Source organism: Strix aluco, chromosome 27 (genome assembly GCF_031877795.1).
Source record: "Strix aluco isolate bStrAlu1 chromosome 27, bStrAlu1.hap1, whole genome shotgun sequence".
Taxonomy (NCBI): Eukaryota; Metazoa; Chordata; class Aves; order Strigiformes; family Strigidae; genus Strix; species Strix aluco.
This window is the reverse complement of record NC_133957.1, coordinates 3,921,371-3,946,308: the sequence shown is the minus strand read 5'-3', so window position 1 is coordinate 3,946,308 and position 24,938 is coordinate 3,921,371. Positions and strand designations below refer to the sequence as shown.

General features: G+C 50.1%; 1 protein-coding gene across 1 annotated transcript in view; it reads right to left on the bottom strand.

Annotated features, from left to right (window-relative positions):
* Positions 1-20,353, bottom strand: part of LOC141915811 (hydrocephalus-inducing protein homolog) — a 34,247-nt gene extending 13,894 nt beyond the window's left edge. Inside the window, exons 1-3 of the mRNA XM_074807687.1 lie at positions 20,150-20,353; positions 13,884-14,083; positions 9,493-9,617 (exon numbers count right to left, since the gene is read on the bottom strand). Coding sequence (XP_074663788.1) covers positions 9,493-9,617; positions 13,884-14,083; positions 20,150-20,353 — 529 coding nt within the window. The remainder of the gene's footprint in view (positions 1-9,492; positions 9,618-13,883; positions 14,084-20,149) is intronic.
* Between the last annotated feature and the right edge of the window lie 4,585 nt (positions 20,354-24,938).

The window sequence follows — 24,938 nt, the reverse complement described above, 5'->3', positions numbered from 1 at the left end:
TGCGGTGGTTGTTGTTGTGGTGGTTGTTGCGCGGTGGTTGTTTTTGCGGTGGTTGTTGTTGAGGTGGTTGTTGTTGCGGTGGTTGTTTTGCGGTGGTTGTTGTTGCGGTGGTTGTTGTTGCGGTGGTTGTTGTTGCGGTGGTTGTTTTGCGGTGGTTGTTGTTGCGGTGGTTGTTGTTGCGGTGGTTGTTCCGATGGTTGTTGCAGTGGTTGTTGTGCAGTGGTTGTTGTTTCGGTGGTTGTTGTTGCGGTGGTTGTTTTTGCGGTGGTTGTTTTTGCGGTGGTTGTTCCGGTGGTTGTTCCGGTGGTTGTTCCTGTGGTGTTTGTTGTTGCGGTGGTTGTTCTGCGGTGGTTGTTGTTGCAGTGGTTGTTGTTGCGGTGGCTGTTGTTGCAGAGGTTGTTGTTGCGGTGGTTGTTGTTGCAGTGGTTGTTGTGCGGTGGTTGTTGTTGCGGTGGTTGTTGTTTCGGTGGTTGTTGTTGCGGTGGTTGTTGTTGCAGTGGTTGTTTTGCGGTGGTTGTTGTTGCAGTGGTTGTTTTGCGGTGGTTGTGTGGTGGTTGTTGTGTGGTAGTTGTTGTTCCGGTGGTTGTTGTGCGGTGGTAGTTGTTGCAGTGGTTGTTGTTGCGGTACTTGTTGTGCGGTGGTTGTTGCGCGATGGTTGTTATTGCGGTGGTTGTTGCGGTGGTTGTTGTTGCGGTGGTTGTTGTTGCGGTGGTTGTTGTTGCGGTGGTTGTTGTTGCAGTGGTTGTTGTGCGGTGGTTGTTGTTGCAGTGGTTGTTGTTGCAATAGTTGTGCGGTAGTTGTTCTGCGGTGGTTGTTGTTGCGGTGACTGTTGTTGTGGTGGTGGTTGTTGCAGTGGGTGTTTTGCGGCGGTTGTGCGGTGGTTGTTGTGTGGTAGTTGTTGCGGTGGTTGTTGTGCGGTGGTTGTTGTTGCGGTGACTGTTGTTGCGGTGGTTGTTGCAGTGGGTATTGTGCGGTGGTTGTTGCGCGATGGTTGTTGTGCGGTGGTTGTTGCGGTGGTTGTTGTTGCGGTGGTTGTTGTTGCGGTGGTTGTTGTTGCAATGGTTGTTGTTGCGGTGGTTGTTTTGCGGTGGTTGTTGTTGCACTGGTTGTTTTGCGGTGGTTGTGTGGTGGTTGTTGTGTGGTAGTTGTTGTTCCGGTGGTTGTTGTGCGGTGGTAGTTTTTGCAGTGGTTGTTGTTGCGGTGGTTGTTGTGCGGTGGTTGTTGCACGATGGTTGTTGTTGCGGTGGTTGTTGCGGTGGTTGTTGTTGCGGTGGTTGTTGTACGGTGGTTGTTGTTGCGGTGGTTGTTGTTGCGGTGACTGTTGTTGCGGTGGTTGTTGTTGCAGTGGGTGTTGTGCGGTGGTTGTTGCGCGATGGTTATTGTTGCGGTGGTTGTTTCGGTGGTTGTTGTGTGGTGGTTGTTGTTGCAGTAGTTGTGCGGTGGTTTTCTTGCAGTGGTTGTTGTTGCGGTGGTTGTTGCGGTGGTTGTTGTGCGGTGGTTGTTTTTCCGGTGGTTGTTGTGCGGTGGTAGTTGTTGCAGTGGTCGTTGTTGCGGTGGTTGTTGTTGCGGCAGTTGTTGTGCGGTGGTTGTTGTTGTGGTGGTTGTTTTGCGGTGGTTGTTGTTGCCGTGGTTGTTGTTGCGGTGGTTGTTCCGGTGGTTGTTGCAGTGGTTGTTGTGCAGTGGTTGTTGTTGCGGTGGTTGTTGTGCGGTGGTTGTTGTTGCGGTGGTTGTTGTTGCGGTGGTTGTCCCGGTGGTTGTTCCTGTGGTGTTTGTTGTTGCGCGGTGGTAGTTGTTGCAGTGGTTGTTGTTGCAGTGGTTTTTTTGCGGTGGTTGTGCGGTGGTTGTTGTTGCAGTGGGTGTTGTGCGGTGGTTGTTGCGGTGGTGGTTGTTGCGGTGGTTGTTGTGCGGTGGTTGTTGTTGCGGTAGTTGTGCGGTGGTTGTTCTTGCGGTGGTTGTTGTTGCGGTAGTTGTGCGGTGGTTGTTGTGCGGTGGTTGTTGTTGCGGTGGCTGTTGTGCGGTGGTTGTTGTTGCGGTGGTTGTTGTTGTGGTGGTTGTTGTTGCGGTGGTTGTGGTGGTTGTTGTTGCGGTGGTTGTTGTTGCGGTGGTTGTTGTGCGGTGGTTGTTGGTGCGGTGGTTGTTGTGCGGTGGTTGTTCTGCGGTGGTTGTTGTTGTGGTGGTTGTTGCGCGGTGGTTGTTGTTGTGGTGGTTGTTGTTGCGGTGGTTGTTGTGCGGTGGTTGTTGTGCGGTGGTTGTTGTTGCGGTGTTTGTTGTGCGGTGGTTGTTGTTTTGGTGGTTGTTGTGTAGGTGGTTGTTGTTGCAGTGGTTGTTTTGCGGTGGTTGTGCGGTGGTTGTTGTGTGGTAGTTGTTGTTCCGGTGGTTGTTGTTGCGGTGACTGTTGTTGCGGTGGTTGTTGTTGCAGTGGGTGTTGTGCGGTGGTTGTTGCGCGATGGTTGTTGTGCGGTGGTTGTTGCGGTGGTTGTTGTGCGGTGGTTGTTGTTGCGGTAGTTGTGCGGTGGTTTTCTTGCGGTGGTTGTTGTTGCAGTGGTTGTTGCGGTGGTTGTTGTGCGGTGGTTGTTGTGCGGTGGTAATTGTTGCAGTGGTTGTTGTTCCGGTGGTTGTTGTGCGGTGACTGTTGTTGCGGTGGTTGTTGTTGCAGTGGCTGTTGTGCGGTGGTTGTTGCGCGATGGTTATTGTTGCGGTGGTTGTTGTGGTGGTTGTTGTGCGGTGGTTTTCTTGCGGTGGTTGTTGTTGCAGTGGTTGTTGCGGTGGTTGTTGTGCGGTGGTTGTTGTGCGGTGGTTGTTCTTCTGGTGGCTGTTGTTGCGGTGGTTGTTGTTGCGGTGGTTGTTGTGCGGTGGTTGTTGTGTGGTGGTTGTTGTTGTAGTGTTGTTGTGCGGTGGTTGTTGTTGCGGTGGTTGTTGTGCGGTGGTTGTTGTTTCGGTGGTTGTTGTTGCGGTGGTTGTTGTTGCGGTGGTTGTTGTTGCAGTGGTTGTTGTTGCAGTGGTTGTTTTGCGGTGGTTGTTGTTGCAGTGGTTGTTTTGCGGTGGTAGTTGTTGCAGTGGTTGTTGTTGCGGTAGTTGTTGTGCGGTGGTTGTTGCGCGATGGTTGTTGTTGCGGTGGTTGTTGCGGTGGTTGTTGTGCGGTGGTTGTTGTGCGGTGGTTGTTGTGCGGTGGTGGTGTTGTTGCGGTGGTTGTGTTGCGGTGGTTGTTGTTGAGGTGGTTGTTGTTGCGGTGGTTGTTTTGCAGTGGTTGTTGTTGTGGTGGTTGTTGTTGAGGTGGTTGTTGTTGCGGTGGTTGTTATTGCGGCACTTTTTGTGCGGTGGTTGTTGTTGCAGTGGTTGTTGTGATGGTTGTTGCGCGGTGGTTGTTGTTGCGGTGGTTGTTGTTGAGGTGGTTGTTGTTGCGGTGGTTGTTTTGCAGTGGTTGTTGTTGCGGTGGTTGTTGTTGAGGTGGTTGTTGTTGCGGTGGTTGTTTTGCGGTGGTTGTTGTTGAGGTGGTTGTTGTTGCGGTGGTTGTTTTGCAGTGGTTGTTGTTGTGGTAGTTGTTGTTGAGGTGGTTGTTGTTGCGGTGGTTGTTTTGCAGTGGTTGTTGTGTGGTAGTTGTTGTTGCAGTGGTTGTTGTGCGGTGGTAGTTGTTGCAGTGGTTGTTGTTCCGGTGGTTGTTGTGCGGTGACTGTTGTTGCGGTGGTTGTTGTTGCAGTGGGTGTTGTGCGGTGGTTGTTTTTCCGGTGGTTGTTGTGCGGTGGTAGTTGTTGCGGTGGTTGTTGTGGTGGTGGTTGTGCGGTGGTTGTTGTTGCGGTGGTTGTTGTGCGGTGGTTGTTGTGGTGGTTTTTGTTGCGGTGGTTGTTGTTGTTGCGGTGGTTGTTGTTCGGTTGTTGTTGCGGTGGTTGTTGTTGCGGTGGTTGTGTGGTGGTTGTTGCTGCAGTGGTTATTGTGCGGTGGTTGTGCGGTGGTTGTTGTTGCGGTGGTTGTTGTGCGGTGTTTGTTGTGCGGTGGTTGTTGCAGTGGTTGTTGTTGCGGTGTTTGTTGTTGCAGTGGTTTTTGTTGTGGTGGTTGTTGTGCGGTGGTTGTTGTTGCGGTGGTTGTTGTTGCGGTGGTTGTTGTGCGGTGGTTGTTGTTGCGGTTGTTGTTGCGGTGGTTGTTATTGCGTTGGTTGTTGTGCGGTGGTTGTTGCGGTGGTTGTTGTTGCGGTGGTTGTTGTGCGGTGGTTGTTGTGCGGTGGTTGTTGCAGTGGTTGTTGTTGCGGTGGTTGTTGTTGCGGTGGTTGTTGTACGGTGGTTGTTGTTGCGGTGGTTGTTGTTGCGGTGGTTGTTGTGAGGTGGTTGTTGTTGCAGTGGTTGTTGCGGTGGTTGTTGTTGCAGTGGTTGTTGTGCTTTGGTTGTTGTTGCGGTGGTTGTTGTTGCGTTGGTTGTTGTGCGGTGGTTGTTGTTGCCGTGGTTGTTGTTCCGGTGGTTGTTGCTGCGGTGGTTGTTGTTGCGGTCGTTGTTGTTCGGTGGTTGTTGTTGCGGTGGTTGTTGTTCGGTTGTTGTTGTTGCGGTGGTTGTTGGTGCGGTGGTTGTTGTGGTGGTTGTTGCGGTGGTTGTTGTGCGGTGGTTTTTGTGCGGTGGTTGTGTTGCGGTGGTTGTTGTTGCGGTGGTTGTTGTGCAGTGGTTGTTGTTGCGGTGGTTGTTGTGCGGTGGTTGTTGTTGCGGTGGTTGTTTTACGGTTGTTTTTGTTGCGGTGGTTGTTGTTGCGGTGGTTGTTGTTGCAGTGGTTGTTGTTGCGGTGGTTGTTGTGCAGTGGTTGTTGTTGCCGTGGTTGTTGTTCCGGTGGTTGTTGTTGCGGTCGTTGTTGGTGCGGTGGTTGTTGTTGCGGTGGTTGTTGTGTGGTGGTTGCTGTTGCGGTGGTTGTTTTACGGTTGTTTTTGTTGCGGTGGTTTTTGTTGCGGTGGTTGTTGTTGCAGTGGTTGTTGTGCATTGGTTGTTGTTGCAGTGGTTGTTGTTGTGGTGGTTGTTGCGCCGTGGTTGTTGCGGTGGTTGTTGTTGCGGTGTTTGTTTTGCGGTGGTTGTTGTTTCGGTGGTTGTTGCGCGGTGGTTGTTGTTGCAGTGGTTGTTGTTGTGGTGGTTGTTGTTGTTGTGGTTTTTGTTGCGGTGGTTGTTGTTGCGGTGGTTGTTCTGCGGTGGTTGTTGGTGCGGTGGTTATTGTACGGTGGTTGTTGTTACGGTCGTTGTTGTTGCGGTGGTTGTTGTGCGGTGGTTGTTGTTGAGGTGGTTGTTGTTGTTGTGGTTGTTGTTGCGGTGGTTGTGTTGCGTTGGTTATTGTGCGGTGGTTGTTGTTGCGGTGTTTGTTTTTGCGGTGGTTGTTCTGCGTTGGTTGTTGTACGGCGGTTGTTGTTGCGGTGGTTGTTGTGCGGTGGTCGTTGCGGCGGTTGTTGTTGCAGTGGTTGTTGTGGTCGTTGCTGTGGTGGTTGTTGTTGCGGAGGTGGTTGTTGCGGTGGTTGTTATTGCGGTGGTGGTTGTTGCGGTGGTGGTTTTTGCGGTGGTTGGTGTGCGGTGGTTATTGTTACAGTGGTTGTTGTGCGGTGGTTGTTGCGGTGGTTGTTGTACGGTTGTTGTTGTGTGGTAGTTGTTTTTCCGGTGGTTGTTATGCGGTGGTTGTTGTTGTAGTGGTTGTTGTTGCGGTAGTTGTTGTGCAGTGGTTGGTGTTGCGGTTGTTCTTGTGCGGTGGTTGTTATTGCGGTGGTTGTTGCTGCGGTGGTTGGTGTGCGGTGGTTGTTGTGCGGTGGTTGTTGTGGTGGTGGTTGTTGCGGTGCTTGTTGTGCGGTGCTTGTTGTGCGGTGGTTTTTGTGCGGTGGTTGTTGTGGCGGTGGTTGTTGTGCGGTGGTTGTTGTTGCGGTGGTTGTTGTTGCGGTGGTTGTTGTGCGGTGGTAGTTGTTGCAGTGGTTGTTATGCACTGGTTGTTGTTGCGGTGGTTGTTGTTGCGGTGTTGCCACCACTGACCCACTGCCCACTGTGACGTAGCACCCACAGTGACATGGCCACCACTGACCTGCTGCCCACTGTGACATGGACCCCACAGTGACATGGCCACCACTGATCTGCTGACAACTGTGACGTTGCCCAAAAAGTGAGATGGCCACCACTGACCTGCTGCCCACTGTGACATGGCCTCACAGTGACATGGCCACCACTGAACTGCTGCCCACTATGATATAGCCTCACAATGACATGGCCACCACTGACCTGCTGCCCACTGTGACATGGCCCCCACAGTGACATGACCACCACTGACACGCTGCACACTGTGACATGGCCTCACAGTGACATGGCCACCACTGACCTGCTGCCCACTGTGACATGACCCCCACAGTGACATGGCCACCACTGAACCGCTGCCCACAGTGACGTAGCACCCACTGTGACATGGCCACCACTGACACACTGCCCACTGTGACATGGCCCACACAGTGACATGGCCACCACTGACCTGCTGCCCACTGTGACATGGCTCCCACAGTGACATGGCCACCACTGACCCGATGCACACTGTGACATGGCCCCCACAGTGACATGGCCACCACTGAACTGCTGCCCACTGTGACATGGCCCCCACAGTGACATGGCCACCACTGACCCCCTGCCCACAGTGACATGGCCACCACAGTGACATGACCACCACTGAACCGCTGCCCACAGTGACGTAGCACCCACTGTGACATGGCCACCACTGACACACTGCCCACTGTGACATGGTCCCCACAGTGACATGGCCACCACTAACCTGCTGCCCACTGTGACATGGCCCACACAGTGACATGGCCACCAGTGACATGCTCCCCACTGTGACGTAGCACCCACAGTGACATGGCCACCAGCAACATGCTGCCCACTGTGACATGGCCCCCACACTGACATGGCCACCACTGACCTGCTGCCCACTGTGACATGGCCTCACAGTGACATGGCCACCACTGACCTGCTGCCCACTGTGACATGGCCTCACAGTGACATGGCCACCACTGACACTCTGCCCACTGTGACATGGCCCCCACACTGACATGGCCACCACTGACCCACTGCCCACTGTGACATGGCCCCCACACTGACATGGCCACTGACTTGACAGATGGGAGCCAAGTCACTGAACATCTGGAGGAGTGAAGAAAGCTTACGGAATGAATAAATGAGTGTTATGTGGGACCTGGGCATGACGTAAATGGTATGGAATAAGGGGTGGAGACTGTACTGGGTCTGGCTGAGCTGGAATTGGTTTTCCCCTGTAGCAGCCCTCATGGTGCTGTGGTTTATGCTGGGAGCTGGCAGGGTGTTGATAGCACACTGGTGTTGTGGCTACTGCTGAGTGGTGCTTACACAGCACCAAGGCTCTTTCTGACATTTCCCCCCTCCACAGTGGGACAGGGTGGGCAAGATCTTGGGAGGGGACACAACCAGGACAGCTGACCCGAACTGACCAAAGGGATATTCCAGACCATATGACGTCTGCTCAGTATAAAGCTGGGAGAAAGGAGGAAGGGGGTGGGGTCACCCTTGGTTCTCCGAGGCAACCACTACGCGTATTGGAGCCCTGCTTCCTGAGAAGGCCCGACATCACCTGTTCATGGGAAGTAGAGAATAAATCTGTTTCCTTTTTTTGCTTCCTCGCACGGACCTTTGCTTCGCTTTGCTTATATTAAAACTGCTGTTGTTTTACCCACAAGGGTTGTTTTGTTTTCCTATCTTATTTTCTTTCCCCTCTTTGCCCTGTTGAGAAAAAAAGGGGAAAGGGGGGGAAGTGATAGAGTGACTTGGTGGGTACCTGGCATTTAGCCAAGGTCAAACCACCACAGCCTGGTTCATTATCACCCTGTGCACTGCGAGGGGAGTTTTTGGTATATTTGGTTTTCTGTATCGGGGCAACTGATACTGGCACTGCTTGTCCCTCTGGCCCAGCTGCTGTGCTGGTGGAGGCGACCGGTACTGGCACTGCCTGTCCCCCTGGCCCAGCTGCTGCACCAGTAAGTTCACTTTCAGACCCTGCAGCCCTTTCTCCCCCTTGAGGGCAGTGATCAGTGTTAAGGGCGATGCGGTAAGCATGGGCAAGCCCCCAGCACATCGCATGGATTTGTGTCTCCCAGGGTTTGTCAGATCGGCAGCACACCTTTTCCAAACACTCCACCAGTTTATCAGGACTCTGCACTTGTTCGACAGTGAGATCCCAAAGCATTGGGGGTGACCACTGACTCAGGCACTTGCCCATCTTCTCCCACACACCTTGCCATTTATAACTATCTGCCCCCGGGGCAGGTTTCCGGGTGGTGCTATTGTTGGAGAAGTACCGCATGGCCCAAAACAAGATCTGGCAGACATTTAGAAAGCATTGTGCCACGAACACAGTGGCCAGGAGGCTCCAGGGATAGCTGAAACTCTCAAAAACTGAGAGGATCTCCTCCCCTGGCTCACCCATAGAGGGGGTGAGACCCCAAACAAAAGACCAGGCAGCAAACAGGTAGCGGTGCACCCCCACAAGCAGCGATACGAGCCCATTATAAGCAGACAGTAACCAGTAGAGCAGAACAAGACCCTTGATACATTTTCCACCGAGAACAAACACCAGCACTGGGAACACACAGGGGATATGAGGATTAATCCAGCCCCACCACGCAAGCAAACTGCCCAGCATTGCAAACATTTCTTATCAAACAATACAAATAAAAACACAAAAAATTACACCTAACAGATTGCTCTAACACACCTTCTCTTCTTGTCCTTATTTCAGCCCTCTCGTGCCCCACGTTGGGTGCCAAAAGTTGTGGTGGTTTAATCCCTGCCGGGGTCTGAGACCATGTGGCCGCTGCCCCTCCCCCACAAAGGGAGTGAAATACAAAGCCCGGGGCTGAGATAAGGAGAGGTTTAATACAACAGAGCAACAGCAACACAACAAACAACAACAATAACAGTAACAGTGATAACAATGAACAGAGCAAAATATCTACCAATACAGCAGTGAGAAGCGCGATGGCATAACACACGTGTTAACCGACCGTCTCGCTTTGGCGCCAGGATGTGACGTCCGCATGGTATCTGAATAACCCGGCTAGAGCTCCCCCCCCACTGCTGGGGAAACTTAACCCTATCCTGGCTAAACCAGGACACCCCTAAACACCAACTATTTGTCACTTTTTCCCTGAGGTAAAGGACAGGGGAGGCACACCTGGAGAGGGAATTAAGGTGGCTGCGGCAATGGGAAATGATGGTAGATGACTGTCACGGGGGCGTGCTGGGTGGAGAACACCATGCTGACACCAGGGATGGACCAGCACACAGCCACACAGGACACACAGAACAGACTCAGCCTTTGCCCCTTATCTGCTCCCTTCTAAGCACTGAAACGTGCAGAGGTTTTGAAAGAAAAGCTTTTAGAAGTAGTTTGCAAAGCAAGTTTAACATTATTCTGCTTAGAAAGGGCTCTGCTCTGAAGGACGCAGAGAGCGTGCACCACGCAGTGCCCAGCGCTTACCTGTGTCATAGCGAACTACCAGGGAACTGGAATGATCCCCGGTCTTCAGCGGGTGAAACTCCACTGTTACTTGCATGGCATCACCGATCCCAAGAGTCCCGATGGAGGGATCCACAGAGAAGGGGCTGCAACGCAGAGACAGAGACACGTCAGGGCTACTGTGGGCGATTCGGGGACTATACTCCTTTTGCAGTCTACTCCACTTCAGCTCACTTGTGCAAGCAAGAAGCAAACAAGCCACAGTCAGCAGAAAAAAACAGAACATAGAGGGTCAGAAATGGCTCTACTGACTCTCACTTCTGAAGAGATCCAGCTCTCCGAACATCCTGTGGTGTCAAACGACCTCAGCTCCCCCATACTCTGCATCCCCTTCTCTGCAGGGAGGCTCAGGAGTCCGACCGCTAGCAATACAGCCAGAGGATGGTTTTGAGGAGCACAGAGAGGGTGAGAGCTATCTGCCTGCACAACTTGACACTGACTTCCTCAGGAATCTGTCTTTCCCTGCCACCTATAAACTCCACCTCAAGAGATGCAAATGTCAGGGCATTACCTGTCCCAGTGACACCAGCCTAGGAATCAGACAGGGAGGATAAGTGTCTTTCTGGAAGACCACAGAATAATTATGGTTTAAAGTGCAGAATTCATTTTTTTACCTTGAAAACATCCTAGTTTAGCCTAAGAAAGGGCACGTTTCATCGGCAGTACAATGAAAGCTGCTCTAAGAAAAGGAACAATCAGAAAAAGCTCAATAAGTGCAAAGGCAGATTAGAGCGATACAACAACATGGAAACAAGACACGGGAGGAGGATCCCATGCACAGCCTGAACCATTAAACCCCCGGCTACATGAAGTGCCATTACCAGGAGCACGTCAAGGCGAGTTTAACAGGAGGTTTTCTGGGTACTCACAAGCACTGCAATCTGGGACTCTGGGTTGTAATCCAAGCTCAATAACTGTTTGCTTGGCCCACCAGGCAAATTCTGTGCAATGCACTGGAAATAATTATGAAAATGTGTTGGGGTACTTTGGATTTAATATGAGCAATTATGATTTGTCACCGGGTAAATGGCTCTTGGCTGACAGACACAAAACTCAGTGCTTTAATGCAAAGGGACAAGTCAGGTGAAACATGCTTCTGCAGCTGGGCTTCGTGGCTCTTCTACAGCCCCACTTAGAAAACAAAAGTTATTGGTTTTAGTGCTTTGCTGGTGGTCAATTTGTCACCTTAAAAACATGTTCTGGAGAGTTTTACCATGATTAGAGAACGCAACACACACAAAAATACCGAGAACAACTGGAGCCATGCGCAAGCTGAACTTTGTTCATGTGAGTAGTGACAGCTGATGAAATTGCTGCAGTTTCTGCTCATTAAGGAGATATCGCTGCAATTAGGGGCCTGACCTGCTCCCATTACAACCAGCGAGAGCATTGCCACCGAAGCACGGGGCCTGCAACGTTTGTGTGCTGGACCTGAGACTCTGGAGAGAGAGGAGGGAAGACAAGGCACCACCAGCCTCAGAACTGGGCTGTTCTACACGGCCCTGCATCCGCACTGATGGTTATGCCAGGACTGCTGCAGGTCTCTGCCAGGGCTTGGGTGGGATCATTGCCTGGTGTGGGAAAGGCAGAGATTTGGGGTTTTTCCCTTTTTTTTTTTTTCAGAAATGTTGCCAGAACAGAAAAGCTGCCAGTTAAGGGGGATCCCGGGCAACACTTCAGCACTACCTCCCATCCCATCACCTTCCTACTCCTTCCCCATGTCTACACACTCCTGCCCTCAGATGGATGGGATGGGATGGGATGGGAATAACACTCCTGAAGATATCTTCATCTCTTCAAATTATCAGAAGAAGAGGATCCAACCAAGTTCAGGACTCAGTTCTCAGGACTGAGAAATGGAGCACAAATCAGACACTGCATGTCCTACATCCCACCCCATGCTGTACCCACAAGACAACTCTCTTACTGCTGTAGCAGGAGCTCGTTATCCCTCACATGGACCTGGTTCTCCAAGACCCAAAGATGCAAGCTCCATGGTTAAACTGAACTCCCCTGAAGTTCAGTCACCGTCACTAAGCTGTTGTCTGCAGCCTACAGATAAGAAGAGATGCTAAGGAGACATCCCTGACACATTGTCATAGCCAAATGAAAACCACTGCCGAGAGATGACGCTAGCGGGATAGACGTTGGCTTTTTATCCATTAAGTGTGAGCTGCTCTTTAGGATAATTCTCATCCTGTTAGATCTACCCTTTTAATGAATCACTACTGCTCCTGAAAGACACAAAAGATAAGGTTTGGAGGTTTTTTTAATAGCTCGTTTTCTTCTGACGTGCTTTTTAACTATGTCCATTTGTAGGTTTGCTTTGTTGTACGACATCTAAACTTTCACAAGTCCAGATCTCCCAATGGCACCTTGCAGCCTGCTACAGTCAAAGCATCCAAGACTCCATCTCTGTGCTGAGAAATCCTGTGTGGATCAGCATCTCGCAAGCTCTGTATTTCCCTCTTTCACTGCACCTAGGCTCTATTTTCACGTCCTTGGATGGTCTTTGCACGTCCTATGGTAACTGGCCAATCTCACGCCTCCAGGTAGCGTATGGGGACTACAGGGAGGGATGCAAGGGGGCTCGAGGCACTGTGCCTCGCAGGATAATTTCCTGAGCTTTCAGAGCTTGGTGGGGACATTCCTAAATGGATCTTATCTCGGACTGATCCCCTCTAGCCCCATAGCATGGCATAGCACGTCGTCAGCAATGTCAGGAAAAGGCAGTGCTGCACTGAGATCTGCTTCCAGACACCATTTTCAACTGGAATGTACTGGAATGACATTTATCTCTGTGAATGTCATGGAGCAGAAACTCATTATCCTGCCTTAACAATGCGACAACAGGAAGAGACTTTCTCTATTTCTACTGTCATTATTTTTTATTACCATGCTATGCAGTTAAGAGCTGGGTATGGACATGCAGAGGGAGGAGAGGCACAAAGCCAGACTGCATAATGGGGAGGGCTTTGGTGGTTTTCTCCCTTCAAGAAAAAGTGGTCAAAATGCAGCCATGCTTCTGGTAGAAACCATGGCAAGGGAGAGCTCCGAACAGGAACAGCAGAAGGATGCTGAATTGGCCCCATGGCTTCACTTAAGAGCTCTTCCCTGGAGGGAAATGCACAACAGAAAACATCAAAGCCTTTAGAGAAATGAGTAACAGGCAGGGAACGTCATCAGGAAGTGACCAGATGCAAGAGCTGCGCTCTCAGTACTGAGGGGAAAGGTTAGGATTGGAGATGGGCTGAGAAATGCACTGAAGGTGAAGGCAAACAGGTTATGCTTGGTGCCACAGAGAAGGAAATCCAGAGAAAAGCCGCAAGGAAACATGATATGAGCAGCACGATGGACTAGGAAATGGTGGCATCTGCAGCTGACTTGTGAATGGGCAAGAGCCTGAATATGCTCAGGCCAGAAAACAGAAGTTTAAATTGTTTAGATAGAGAATAAAGGATACAGAGGTCACCTGATGGATCTAAGCTTAGACAGATCTCTCACTCCCTTCTACTCCACTAATCATCCTCCTCCTCCTCTCACGTGCAGTGGGTGTCTTTGGCCGACGCTGGTATGTAACCGTTTCAGAAGATACTCAGGATCAGGAGGTTGCAAGCTGGATCCCTACAGATTCGAGCACTCTCCAGGAAATCTGGGAGAGATAAAGCTCTAGAAGAAAAGGCCCCCAACCCATGCACCAGACACTTGCTGCATCTTTTGCCTGTGCCCTTATTAGCATGCTGCTTTGGGGCTGTGGTGCAGTTTTGAAGCCAGTGTCTGCTCAGCTCCACCTAAAAGCTCATTCTACTTAATATTTGGTCCCAGGGACCAGACCAAACCTACTGGAAAACAAAGTTCCTGGACCACACAGTGTTCTTGTCAGGGCCTCAATACCAATTGCTTTGATCTACGATCTCTAAAGGCACTTGCAAATAAAGACACAGCTGCTGGTAAATTCTTAAATGTCTCTCTCACCAGCTCACAGCTTGCCCATTTCTTAACACCCCGTTTGGTCTACAGGAACCGAGCTCCTAAGAGCTGTCGCCTGCCACGCAGCATCTTACACAGCCCACGGGCAGCCAGGTTGCCTTCCTTCGTTTCAATCTAACAGAATCAGTCTTGCGAGACGCTCTGTTGGAGACACCCCTGCAGTACAAAACCTCACTGCAGCACGCAGAGTTTTATCAAAGGTTGCGTCACGCTTAAACACTACAAGCAACAGCAAACCCCACGTGTCCTGCCCGTTTCCAGCTACGGCTGCAATACAGCAGCTCAGATGCTCTGGTTCCGTGTTGTTACCAACCCTGTTATCATGCAACAGTGTTTTGCACAAAGAAGACGAGCTCCTTTACCTCTCAGTGCTGATGCGGTAGCGAGCCTCCCGGTTCCCGATGTTACGAACCAGCAGAGTTTTCTGGGAGCTGTACTTGACTGGACAGACGGAGAAGTTCAGCTGGTCAGGGAAGTCCAGGATAGCTCGGGCACCGATAGCTCGGATTGGCACAATAAACTTTTCCCTTTCTGTGATGCAGGTGAGCTGGTAGAAATAATCCTGCAGGGAAAGAAACAATCTCAGCACAGTGCATTCAGTACCATCCCATGGCAGAAGAAAAACTGCTGTTTTCTGTGACTCTAACAGTAGCATCCAGCAATGTCAAAGGACTTTTTACCTTAGTGACCTTTCATTCCTGCAGCGTGACTTGAACAGGGCTGTTAACTTGCAAAGAAGAAACAATCCCACTGATTCACCTGCTTTCACAGCAAGCTGGCAGAACCAGACAAAATTATCTGATACTTTGATTTGGAGGCACCAAAATAGAGCAATTTCATGTAAGGGATTACAGCAGTAACAAGAACCCGCTTCGATCACCACCGCAGATGATCAAAGGCTCCACTAAGCACCCAGTTGTGCCACAGCACTAACTCCAATCCCAGCAACGCAGCGACCTCACTGACGCTGGCCAGGGGACGCTCAGGTGCATTTTCAAAAGGACTTTGACACATGCACGACCAACACTCACTCTTCGGTGAAAGATTTAACAAGCTGGACACGGGAATTGTTTTAATGTCAGGTGAGTGCAGGGTAAGTGTGTATTTCCCACCCCTTCCCAGAGCATTATAGGGACAAGGCTGGGGACACACACCCTTGAAAAGCTATCTGATCTATCTCCCCACCCCAGAACTGGCTCAGCTCTACACCCAAACTCTTCTTGCAAGATGTCTGACAAGTACTTAAAAGCACTAACAATTCCACCCCTGCCCTCAGCAGCCTATTCCAGCTCTACCCTAGACCTGAGTTCTTCCTGTGTCTAATCTCAGTTTCCCTTTCCAGCTCACCTAGCCTCAGGGGACGTGGGAAATAGCTTTGCTTCCTCTCTGCTGCAGGGCTGATGCCTTGTTAGCATGCCTACCTGAGGCAGGTGGTAGCAGGAGCTGCAGATGGGAGACACTGGGACAGCCCTGCCAGAGCAAACTCAGCTGTGCTATTCCCCGGCACTGGCTTCTTCACAAAAGAGACAGACAGTCCCCCCAGCTGTCTGGCCTTCAGCAGTAGGAAGGCAAATCAAATCACCAAAATCATTTTACTGTAGGGAGGAGCAGATCCATCTCCAGATGGACGGTGTGGCATCGCAGGGCTGCAAGTATCCCCGTGCCCCCGCTGAAAGCACCGGTAGAACTGTTGCAGCAGGCCCAGGAGCCATTACCTCCAGCAGCTCTCTTAGCCATGAGTTGATGGAAGCTCTGCATCTTATCACTCGCTGTCCTGATCTTTTTTCCTCGGTGCTTTGAAGCCGTCTGATATTTTTATCATTGTTGAAGCAGCAAGCAGATAATTTGATTTAGGAATTGCACACAACAAACTCTCTTAACCAGAACAGATCCAGATTCCTCTGTGCTTGGGATTTCTTGCTCTCCCACACCCGCCCCCTCCAAGCCTGGAAGGGCCCTAAGGCAGCCAGAGGAGGCACAGACACAGAGCTACTGCTTTAACACAACAACTAACACCCAGCGCTACCCACCAGCTGGGGTTTAAGGTTGCTGTAACAGATGCTGTCACAGCCAAGATGTGAAAAAGAATAAAGAAAGATCTTTCTCTCTAGACATATCAAATATTCACACTGGACCTTGCAGAAGGGCTTTTGCTTCTCGTATTTGGAAAGTAAAATACCAGGAAGGAAACTGCAGCAAACGACCTACAGAACTGAATATCACATTTCAGGAGAGCGCTTCATCTTCAGCAAGCCTTTCTGAATTAGCAATTTTGTACTCAATCCTGCAGCCTAAGCCATCTAAAATAAAAGGTACGGGCAGCCCATGTGAACTTAAAGCACCTACTATCTGGGTACTTCACATCCTGGACTGTTTAGATCCTCAGAAACTGCATTAGCAAATGAAGAATCCTATTTACTTTGTTGTTGTTGTTACTGTGGCCACACTACTGTAACAAAGGCACTGTAAATCCACTTGAAAGCTGCCTGCCTTGTTAAATCTTGGCATGCCATATTTACTTCTCTCTCCCAGATGCCAGGTTGACAGAGGATGATGCGAGGAGTTCAGATCAGCAGGGAGATAAAGAAAAAAGAAACTTCAACAGTTGGAATTATTTAAGGGAAATAATAGGAAACCATTTTCAAGTCACTGTCATTGCTAAGGACCAAGTGGATCCACAGCCATGTACAGAAGAGCCCAAGGAATAAATGCCTCCCCCAGGTGTAACCCCCCCAGAAGCAAGCACATGCCACCTTCCCAGCTCTGGGGCCGGGGAGGGGCACTGGGACTGCCTGCCCCGGGAAAGGGACTTCTCCAGGTACACAAGGGCAAGGCTAAAGCAACCAGGATTTGGCCACAGAGACAACCACGACCTTGAGAGAGCAAGTTGCCTCTCGCCATTCATGCACACGCACGTTGCGTGCCGAGCCCCCTCTCCAGGGACACCCTGGGACGCTGCATCCTGTACAAGGCTGGACTCAGCTCTTCAGAGTGCCCTGACCCTCCAGCCACACTCTGTGACCCACCAGAATGGAACCTTGCACCAAGCTGAACGCAGCCTCGGGCCAAACGGGGGGAAAGCCAAGGGAAGAGGGGTGCCAGGCAGAAGCTGGCTGCTCAGGCTGCTGTGAACCCACAGTCCCGTGAGCTTTTGCAAGCTGAATCACCTCCCTCGGGAGGAGATACAGGCTGCAGTTCTCCACTGCAGCACTGCCCTGCGTTACCAGCTCTGCTAGGCACTTGCTTACAGTCTGCGGGTACAGCTGGAACCAGTTTACAGCCGGAACCAGTTTACAGCCTTGTTTTACTCTGCAACTGCAAACCCTTAGACGGTTTCAAACCAGGTTTCTAAATAAGCATGCCTGGGTGAGAGAGGGGTTGCATCACTTCCATGCTTTAAAGATTCTTTTTAGACCCACCAGGTTCAGCCTACAGATTTTCATGAAAATACAACTTCATCCTTCCTACAACTCCTCTCCCAGTTTCAAGGAAACACCTCTCACTGTACAATGGTTCCTCTTCTCTTATTCACCTTCCAGAAGCAATAAGTTACAAGCTCTGGCCTGCAAAGTATCACCACTGGCATTTGAATTCACACCCAATGAAATTAAAGAACTGCTTGTGTCTCAGAGGTGTCATTTCAGGCTCTGCAAACTCAGGCTAACATTAATTACTGTCACAGTGACAGCAACCCTAACTGCCCAGTACACCAGCAAACGAGGTGTCGGTTTGCTGCGTAACCAATCCTAAGTACTTCACTGAACTCCTTGCAGCAGACAACTGCGAAGAAGAGATCCTTGTAGCATGAGGTAACGTAGCAAGTCAAGCAGGGAAAGCTCCCTGCTGGAACCAGGGTATCATAAAGGCTGGCAAATAAGGGCCATGAAAAGAGAGGAGAGACTGGAGGGTGAAGACAGCTTCCATGAGAAGGGGTGGCCCTTCTCCTGCCTTCCTCAGCCACCAACTCACAGGAGGCTTTGAAATCGGTCACTTTGCTCCAGGTTCATTTTGCACAGGGCCATCTGCCTTGATTTTCTGCCCCTTTCCTCCCCGCAAAAGTCATCTTAAAAGTGTACTTGGAATAGCTTCTGTGTGCTACCAAACATCTAACAGTGCCCGACTGAATTTTAATTTCAGTAATGCAATAGCTCACCGGCCTGTCATATTTCATGTTAATGAGCATTAATTCAGTCTCCACTGAGCATCAGTAATGGATTTGGCAAACCTTACAGACTGAACTTGTATTGCTTGAATATATCGTATTGCTACAGCGAAAAGAGCGAGAGGACAAAACAGAATAAGCTGTGCTATGTATTTATATGCTCCTTGCTTCCTTCTTCCTTTAAGATAATCTATTAATAAGCCAAAGGACACACACAAAGGTATGTATTCCTGTCCATTGCCAGTCAGTTCCACAATGGTTTTCAATTAGGCAGAGACTGTCAGACCATAACGCAAGGACACCCGAACACAGGGTGGCACGAGAACACCCACACCGTGCAGCTGAAACCCTAACACAGAAATGTGTACATCAGAAGCAGCAAGAGCAACTAGTTGGAAACGTTGCCCAACAGAAAAATTGGCATTTCTTATTTCTAAGGCAAGTGCCAATAAACAGAGACACGTCAGCTATTTATTTACTTTCTGACAGTCCAATCCTGTGGCACATTCCCAAATGACTGCAAGACAATAGGAAACTGCTCATTTTTCAAGCAAGCGCTCCATGGCACATGGCATTTCAGCCGCTAACGACTCACACGGTCCTTTGATTTAGGGCTTAGCCGCAATGTTACTCCCTTGAATCAGGAGTGACTTCGCTGAAGTCAGACTGACCCCGGGCAAGAACAGATTCAAACCAACTCCACAGCAGGAGGACTGCCCAGCCCTGGCAGAGGGGCTTGTACCTGTGTCCCAGCTCACTGGGTGATCCACCATCCCTGCAGATGATGGAGCAGCAGAGGGGCAGAGGCTGTTCAAAGGCAGCACTCGTAAGCCTTCCACAACTAACACACAGGTACTCTGCATGCAGGGCACTGCAAGCCCAACGCAGGTGGCTCTACAGAACCGTTTCCCAAAGCCTCTTTGCTAAGGGGTTTTCAAGGTGCCGTGCACCTCCTGACTGCGCTATTGACACATTTCCAGCTGAGCTACAGCACTCTGGTGCTTCGCTGGCCCACACTCCATCAAGTACGAGACAAAATGTTTGATTTGTACAAAATTCTGACTCTGCTGTATAAATCCCCACGTGCTCCTCGCTGAGCAGCACGCATCCCTCTGCCCATGCCCTGCACAACCCCCAGTGCAGCAGAAACCACCGGAGTGTCACTGAAGCTGTGCAGAGGACCTCTCGCTGGCAGAGCTCCCTGCTCCATACACTCGCCAGTTCAAGGGCAAGACAAGGGACAAAGTATTGGACATCCTGTTCTTGAGGGTTCTCTCAAGAGAAGAGATGCCAGCTGACAGTAACACGCATGACGACACAGCTACCCCGCAGGCTCTGGGTAACGTGTCTGCCCGCAGCTTGTACCTGCCCGTTTATTCCCGTACGTGCTCGTTCGGGCAGATGTCTCAAAGCCACCTGCAGCCCAACAACCTCCTGCCGAGTTAGGGACATCTAGAGCTCAGTGTGCCTGTGCCAGGCTGGCTCCCTGCCACCTGCACAGCCCTCCCTCTGCCCCAGCCTCGCAGCTGCATCGCAGACAGACAAGTGTCCTCAGGGACAGCACAGCTGCAAGGCTTGAAAACAGAGGGCATGGAAAAGCACCATCTTTGCTCCAGTCCAGGGTGAGGCAGGGAAGTGGCTGCCCGATGGGAAACAGAAAATCTCTCTGGATCTATTTGTTCCTCTAGTATTTTCCATAATAATTAAACCCCTACCATTGGGTAGAGAGATGACTAATCATCTTATCAACACCCCACCCTGCCATTTTCCTACTGTTCCACGTGCATCTTCCCTCGCGAACGCTCAAGGAAGCGCAGGGAGGGAAAGCACAGCCCGTCAGTCCCTGCTGCAGCAGCTAACAGCATCCTGCAGTGCCAAGAGGGGACCAGCTGCAGACTGCCCGACCACAGCCTGGAGCAGACCCCACAGCAGGCTGTGGGCTATAACCAGTGCGCAAAAACCGCGATGACTTCAGACATAATGTTCCGCTGTCTCGCTACTGTGTCCAACACGCTAGGCATTAAGGTGACTCCAGTTTCCAAGGGTGGCGGTCCCCACTCTGATCAGGCTCACTGCGGGTCTTCCAAATAACAGGTCACTTTTAAACAGGCCTCTGTATCTACCGTGAGTGGAGCAAACCCATAATCACACAGCACTGGACTGATACCAGAAACCAACACCTTGGGAGGCCGTCCCACCACAGACGGCAGACTCTCTTATCTCTGAAACCAGCAGACACGACATCAAATGTTCCATCACTGAAGGATAAAAATGGTCTGAAACACATAAGAGACTCCAGCCTATGAGAGCATAATCTTCACCATGGGGAAAGAGTTTCCCCCGGTTCTAGATCCAGGGCAACCCCACTGGAACCAGGACAGTCCTCAAAACCCACACCAGATGAATCCAGCCCTGCAGGTTCAGCTTCCACTGAAGGCACCAACCTCTCCGGACCTCCAGTCTCACCTTGTTCTCCTCAGGGGTGAACTGGATTTGGAAAGTTGAACACATGCCAGGTGCTACCTTACAGCACACACCACCGGGGCTGGTCAACTTGAAGTAAGGCGATGTCTCCAAGACAACCTTCACCAGCCGAGGAACCTGCAGGAAAGACAGGAAACTATGATTTTGCCACTCATATGGAAACATGAGGAGAAAATACCTGGCCATGCCCTGGGGACATCCCGCCTTAACCACCTTTCCAAAGCACTTCTAACTCTTGAGGTTGTCACAACCTGGGCTGGAAGCCCAGAGAGTCGCAAGGGTGATCCCCTCGGGTTAAATTAAGGTGAAACGACACCAAATGATCGGTTAAAATGTTTTACTTGCGGTAGAAAACAATTTAAACTTGGAGAAGGATAATAAGCAATGTGATCTCTTATAAATCTGTAGGAAAGGAAAGGGGAAGGGGAAGGGGAAGGGGAAGGGGAAGGGGAAGGGGAAGGGGAAGGGGAAGGGGAAGGGGAAGGGGAAGGGGAAGGGGAAGGGGAAGGGGAAGGGGAAGGGGAAGGGGAAGGAAAGGAAAGGAAAGGAAAGGAAAGGAAAGGAAAGGAAAGGAAAGGAAAGGAAAGGAAAGGAAAGGAAAGGAAAGGAAAGGAAAGGAAAGGAAAGGAAAGGAAAGGAAAGGAAAGGAAAGGAAAGGAAAGGAAAGGAAAGGAAAGGAAAGGAAAGGAAAGGAAAGGAAAGGAAAGGAAAGGAAAGGAAAGGAAAGGAAAGGAAAGGAAAGGAAAGGAAAGGAAAGGAAAGGAAAGGAAAGGAAAGGGAAGGGAAGGAAAAGAAAGGAAAAGAAAGGAAAGAAATAGAAAGGAAAAGAAAGGAAAGAAATAGAAAGGTGAGAAAGAGAGTCAAAGAAATCCGGATCAGCACCCCTGGATCCAGCGTTGTCTCAGGTCCGACCATCTTGGGCGGTGGGTGCACACACAGCAAAGTTTCAGTTCATCTTATCAGCTGATTAACATACTTCTGCTTCTGGGGCAGAAATGCTCACCTCTGGTCAGGCCTTGTCGCCTCTTCAACGGTGAAGGCACGAAGTCGTTAGCAAGGCAAGCATGGTGTCTGGCTTACACAACAGAGCCACACAGTACCGGGCTTACCCAGTGCAGCCAGGGATTAGCGGTCTTTGTGCTTGAGGGGAAACTGTCGGTTCCACTCAGTTTCCCCCCTCTGAGGCCCACATAAGGAGTTTGTCAATACAACTGCAAGGGAGTGGGGGGTGCAGCCTTCCATACACTCCTGCTCCCTCGGGTGACATTCCTTAGACTAATCACAAAGGCCACAGCTTGTCCTGCAGGTTTTCTCTGTCGATGAATGTTTGAGGCATCAATTCCTTCAGTTCCTTACAGAGGTACATGCACCTAATACACCAGGATGGAATCCATTCTGCCAGGGCAAAATAGCCCTAGGCCAGAGGCAGTAGGGCACCGCCCTGCTGTGAAGGAATCACCGAGCAGGTGAGACACCAGCAGTGCCTGAGATAATACCTGAATCAAGTCATCCACACATCAACCAGCCCAAAGAACCTGCGGGCTTCTGCCTGCACACCCCCAAGCAGTCATGACTCTGGAGGGGGATGAAATACCTGAAGGCAAAACAGTACCTGTTATACTGGGGGGAGGAAGAAATTCACTACTAACATACTGGGTTTGAGTGGGGCAGTCAAGCTGCAGTGCTACAGTCATGCAGGCAGAGCAGCAAGAGAAGGAGACCACAGACACTGTGGCCTTACTGGGAATAAAAGGAAACCTGAAGAGCAAAAGGAGGAACATAGGAAAGAGACAAGAAACAAGGAGATGGCTAAGGGAATTTAAAGGGGGCTGTAGAGAAGCAAGGGAGAAGCCCAATACACTACAAGGAAAGGCTGATGCAGAAGATGAGAGCAGTCAACTTGCCAAAATGATGGAAAGCCAGACAACCCCCCAGGCTGGGCCTATCAATTATGGCCTTAAGAGGCATTTTCTGCCTTGAGATACATGACCAGCACTGACTCACAGTGTGGTTTCATTATTAAAAGCCACTCTCGGCTCTCTGGAGGCTCTTGCTGTCTGGTGTCTGTAGCCAGGCAGCTGCCAGTGCAGGCAAGGCAGATTTCTGGGCATTCCTCCCCACACCCAGGAGTCCAGGCAGGCACCTTGCTGCAAGTTTCTGCCCTCTGGGATACCACAAGCACAGACACAGCAAATAGGTGTTTTCTAGCACACTGATATCAACCCCTGAGCACCAAAACTCATCTCAGAAAGTCTAAAACAGGCAATTTTGACTGACAGGCAGCTTCGCTGATAAACAACAAACCCACGTGAGGCTTGGGAAAAATGGACGTTCATTCTTTGTAATAAATAGGAGGAGCATGTTTGTTCATCAACCTTGGTGTATGAGGAAGTAAAATTACAAAGTCGTTGTCTATCTATTAAACTTTAATCTCACCCTATAAGGCATAGAAGTATCTCATAGAGATGTCATTCCATAAGATCTTGCTGTCTGAAATACTGGAAAAATAGAATATGATACCCTGTGTGCATCCAAAATGATTTGGATCACTATAACCTATATTATAATAATATTAATGAATGTTTGAATATATACAGATAAACTATAAAGTGTGCTGTTTGCTTGGAACGATGTAACCGCTTCTCAGCAACCCCACCTAGAGCTGATAAAAAGCCCGCCGAAAGATGAAATCATGAGACTTTCAAAAGACCCAATAGGAAAAAGCTCGTGCCCTGACAATCCTACCAGAGCCCATCCGGACGAAGAAACCACAAGGCGCACAAACGCAGAACACACCCCTCAGAGAGACAAAGACACCGGAAGACGGAAGATATAAAAGGGAAAGCTTTCAGGAAGTAGGCGCGCGCCGTTGGTGGAGTTACACTCCGCGGCCGCCCAGCGCTGTTTTGCTTGTCGCCGCTTGCTAAATAAATAATTAAAATTTTGATTGGCTCTGACTCCCATATTGGGCAATTTGGGAATTAACCTATAACAAATTGGTGCCGTGACTCGGATAGAGGCAATCTGGTGGGAAGCCCCATACGGGGAGGCACGGCCCCGCTGAATTCAGCGGCCCTGGCTGGGTGTTATCACATCACACCCTCTACCGACGAACTCCAAAACTCGGCAACAAGCAAAAGAACACCGGTAACCCCATAATCTTTGTGCACGAAGCCCCGGACGAAGACGCAGGGTTGCGTGAGTATAGGCCGGTTACCGTTCGGTTGGGGTTGGGTTTCCCGGAGCGTGGTGTGTGAGACGCCCAGCAGGGCGAAGCGAGTGCGGACCCCTCGGTAGTGCAGTTCCCATATCCCGCGAGGGACTGGGTCACGAAAAGGGGGAAAAGGAGTGTGTGAGTGTGTGAAGGCGCTCCGGAAGATGGGACAGAAGAAGAGCAAGCCTTCTGATCCCATGGGTGGTGTGGGACCCAAGGTGAGGTACCCCCAAATACCACCAGATATTCCTTTAGGCTTGATGATAAGTCATTGGGAAGATTACCCCTCTAGGTGGGGTAAAAACAAAGTAAAAATGCTTTATTATTGTATGGAGGTTTGGGGAGGAAAACAAATCAGAGGTGACCTACGTGCCTACAAGTTGTGGTGGCAGCAGCTCTATTGATTGAGGAAACACACAAAATAACCTTTGGAAGTGAATTGAGAGTATTATCACCCCATAATATCAGGGGTGTGTTACAGCAAAAAGCAGAAAAAAGGATAACCGATGCTAGACTGGTAAAATATGAGGCAATCCTCATTACGTCCCCCCACCTGACCCTTGAAACAACATCGTTACAAAATCCAGCCCAATTTTTGTATGGAGAACCTAGTCAAAATCTTTTTCATGATTGCCTCCGTAACATCGAGGAGCAGACTAAGATAAGACCAGATTTGGAAGAGGAGGAATTAGGGAAAGGAGAAAAATTATTTGTAGATGGATCCTCTCGAGTGGTAGAAGGAAAAAGAAAAACAGGGTATGCCATAATTGATGGAAAAACTTTTAAGGTGATAGAATCAGGACCCTTGAATCCCAGCTGGTGAGCACAGGCATGCGAATGATATGCAGTATTAAAGGCTTTGCAATTACTAAAAGGAAAAGTGGGAACTATATACACCGATTCTAGATATGCCTTCGGAGCAGTACATACCTTTGGGAAAATATGGGAAGAGAGAGGCTTAATCAATTCTCGGGGGAAGGCCCTAGTACATCAGGAGTTAATATCACAAATTTTGCAAGCTATACGGGGGCCCAGCGAAATTGCGGTAGTACACGTAAAAGGACACCAGAGGGGGCTAAATCCTTTAGTACGGGGGAATAACCTTGCTGATCAAGAGGCAAAAAGAGCAGCGCTATCAGCACTGCACTTGGATGATCCGATAGAGGACAGACAGCGGTGTGTTAATTGTGGAGATAATTACCTCCCCTGTTATGCTTGCTGGGACGATTTCGGGGTAGACGGCATAGGATGTATATGTGAAAGACCAGGGTTTAAGTGGTGGTTTGTTTGTTTGTTTGTTTTTCATGGAAAACCCTATGAAATTTTAAGCTTTACAGTTCAAGAACAAGTAAAATTAAATCAAATGGGGATTAAACAGAAAGCTAGTGGAACATGGGAACTCCCGGACGGCCGAGAAGTTCTCCCAAAACCCATAGCTACCAAGATAATGCAGCAATTCCATAAAAACACTCATTGGGGAACTCAGGCATTAGTGGATCAATTTACAACTAAATACATGTGCATTGGGATATATGATATAGCCAAACGAGTGATAGG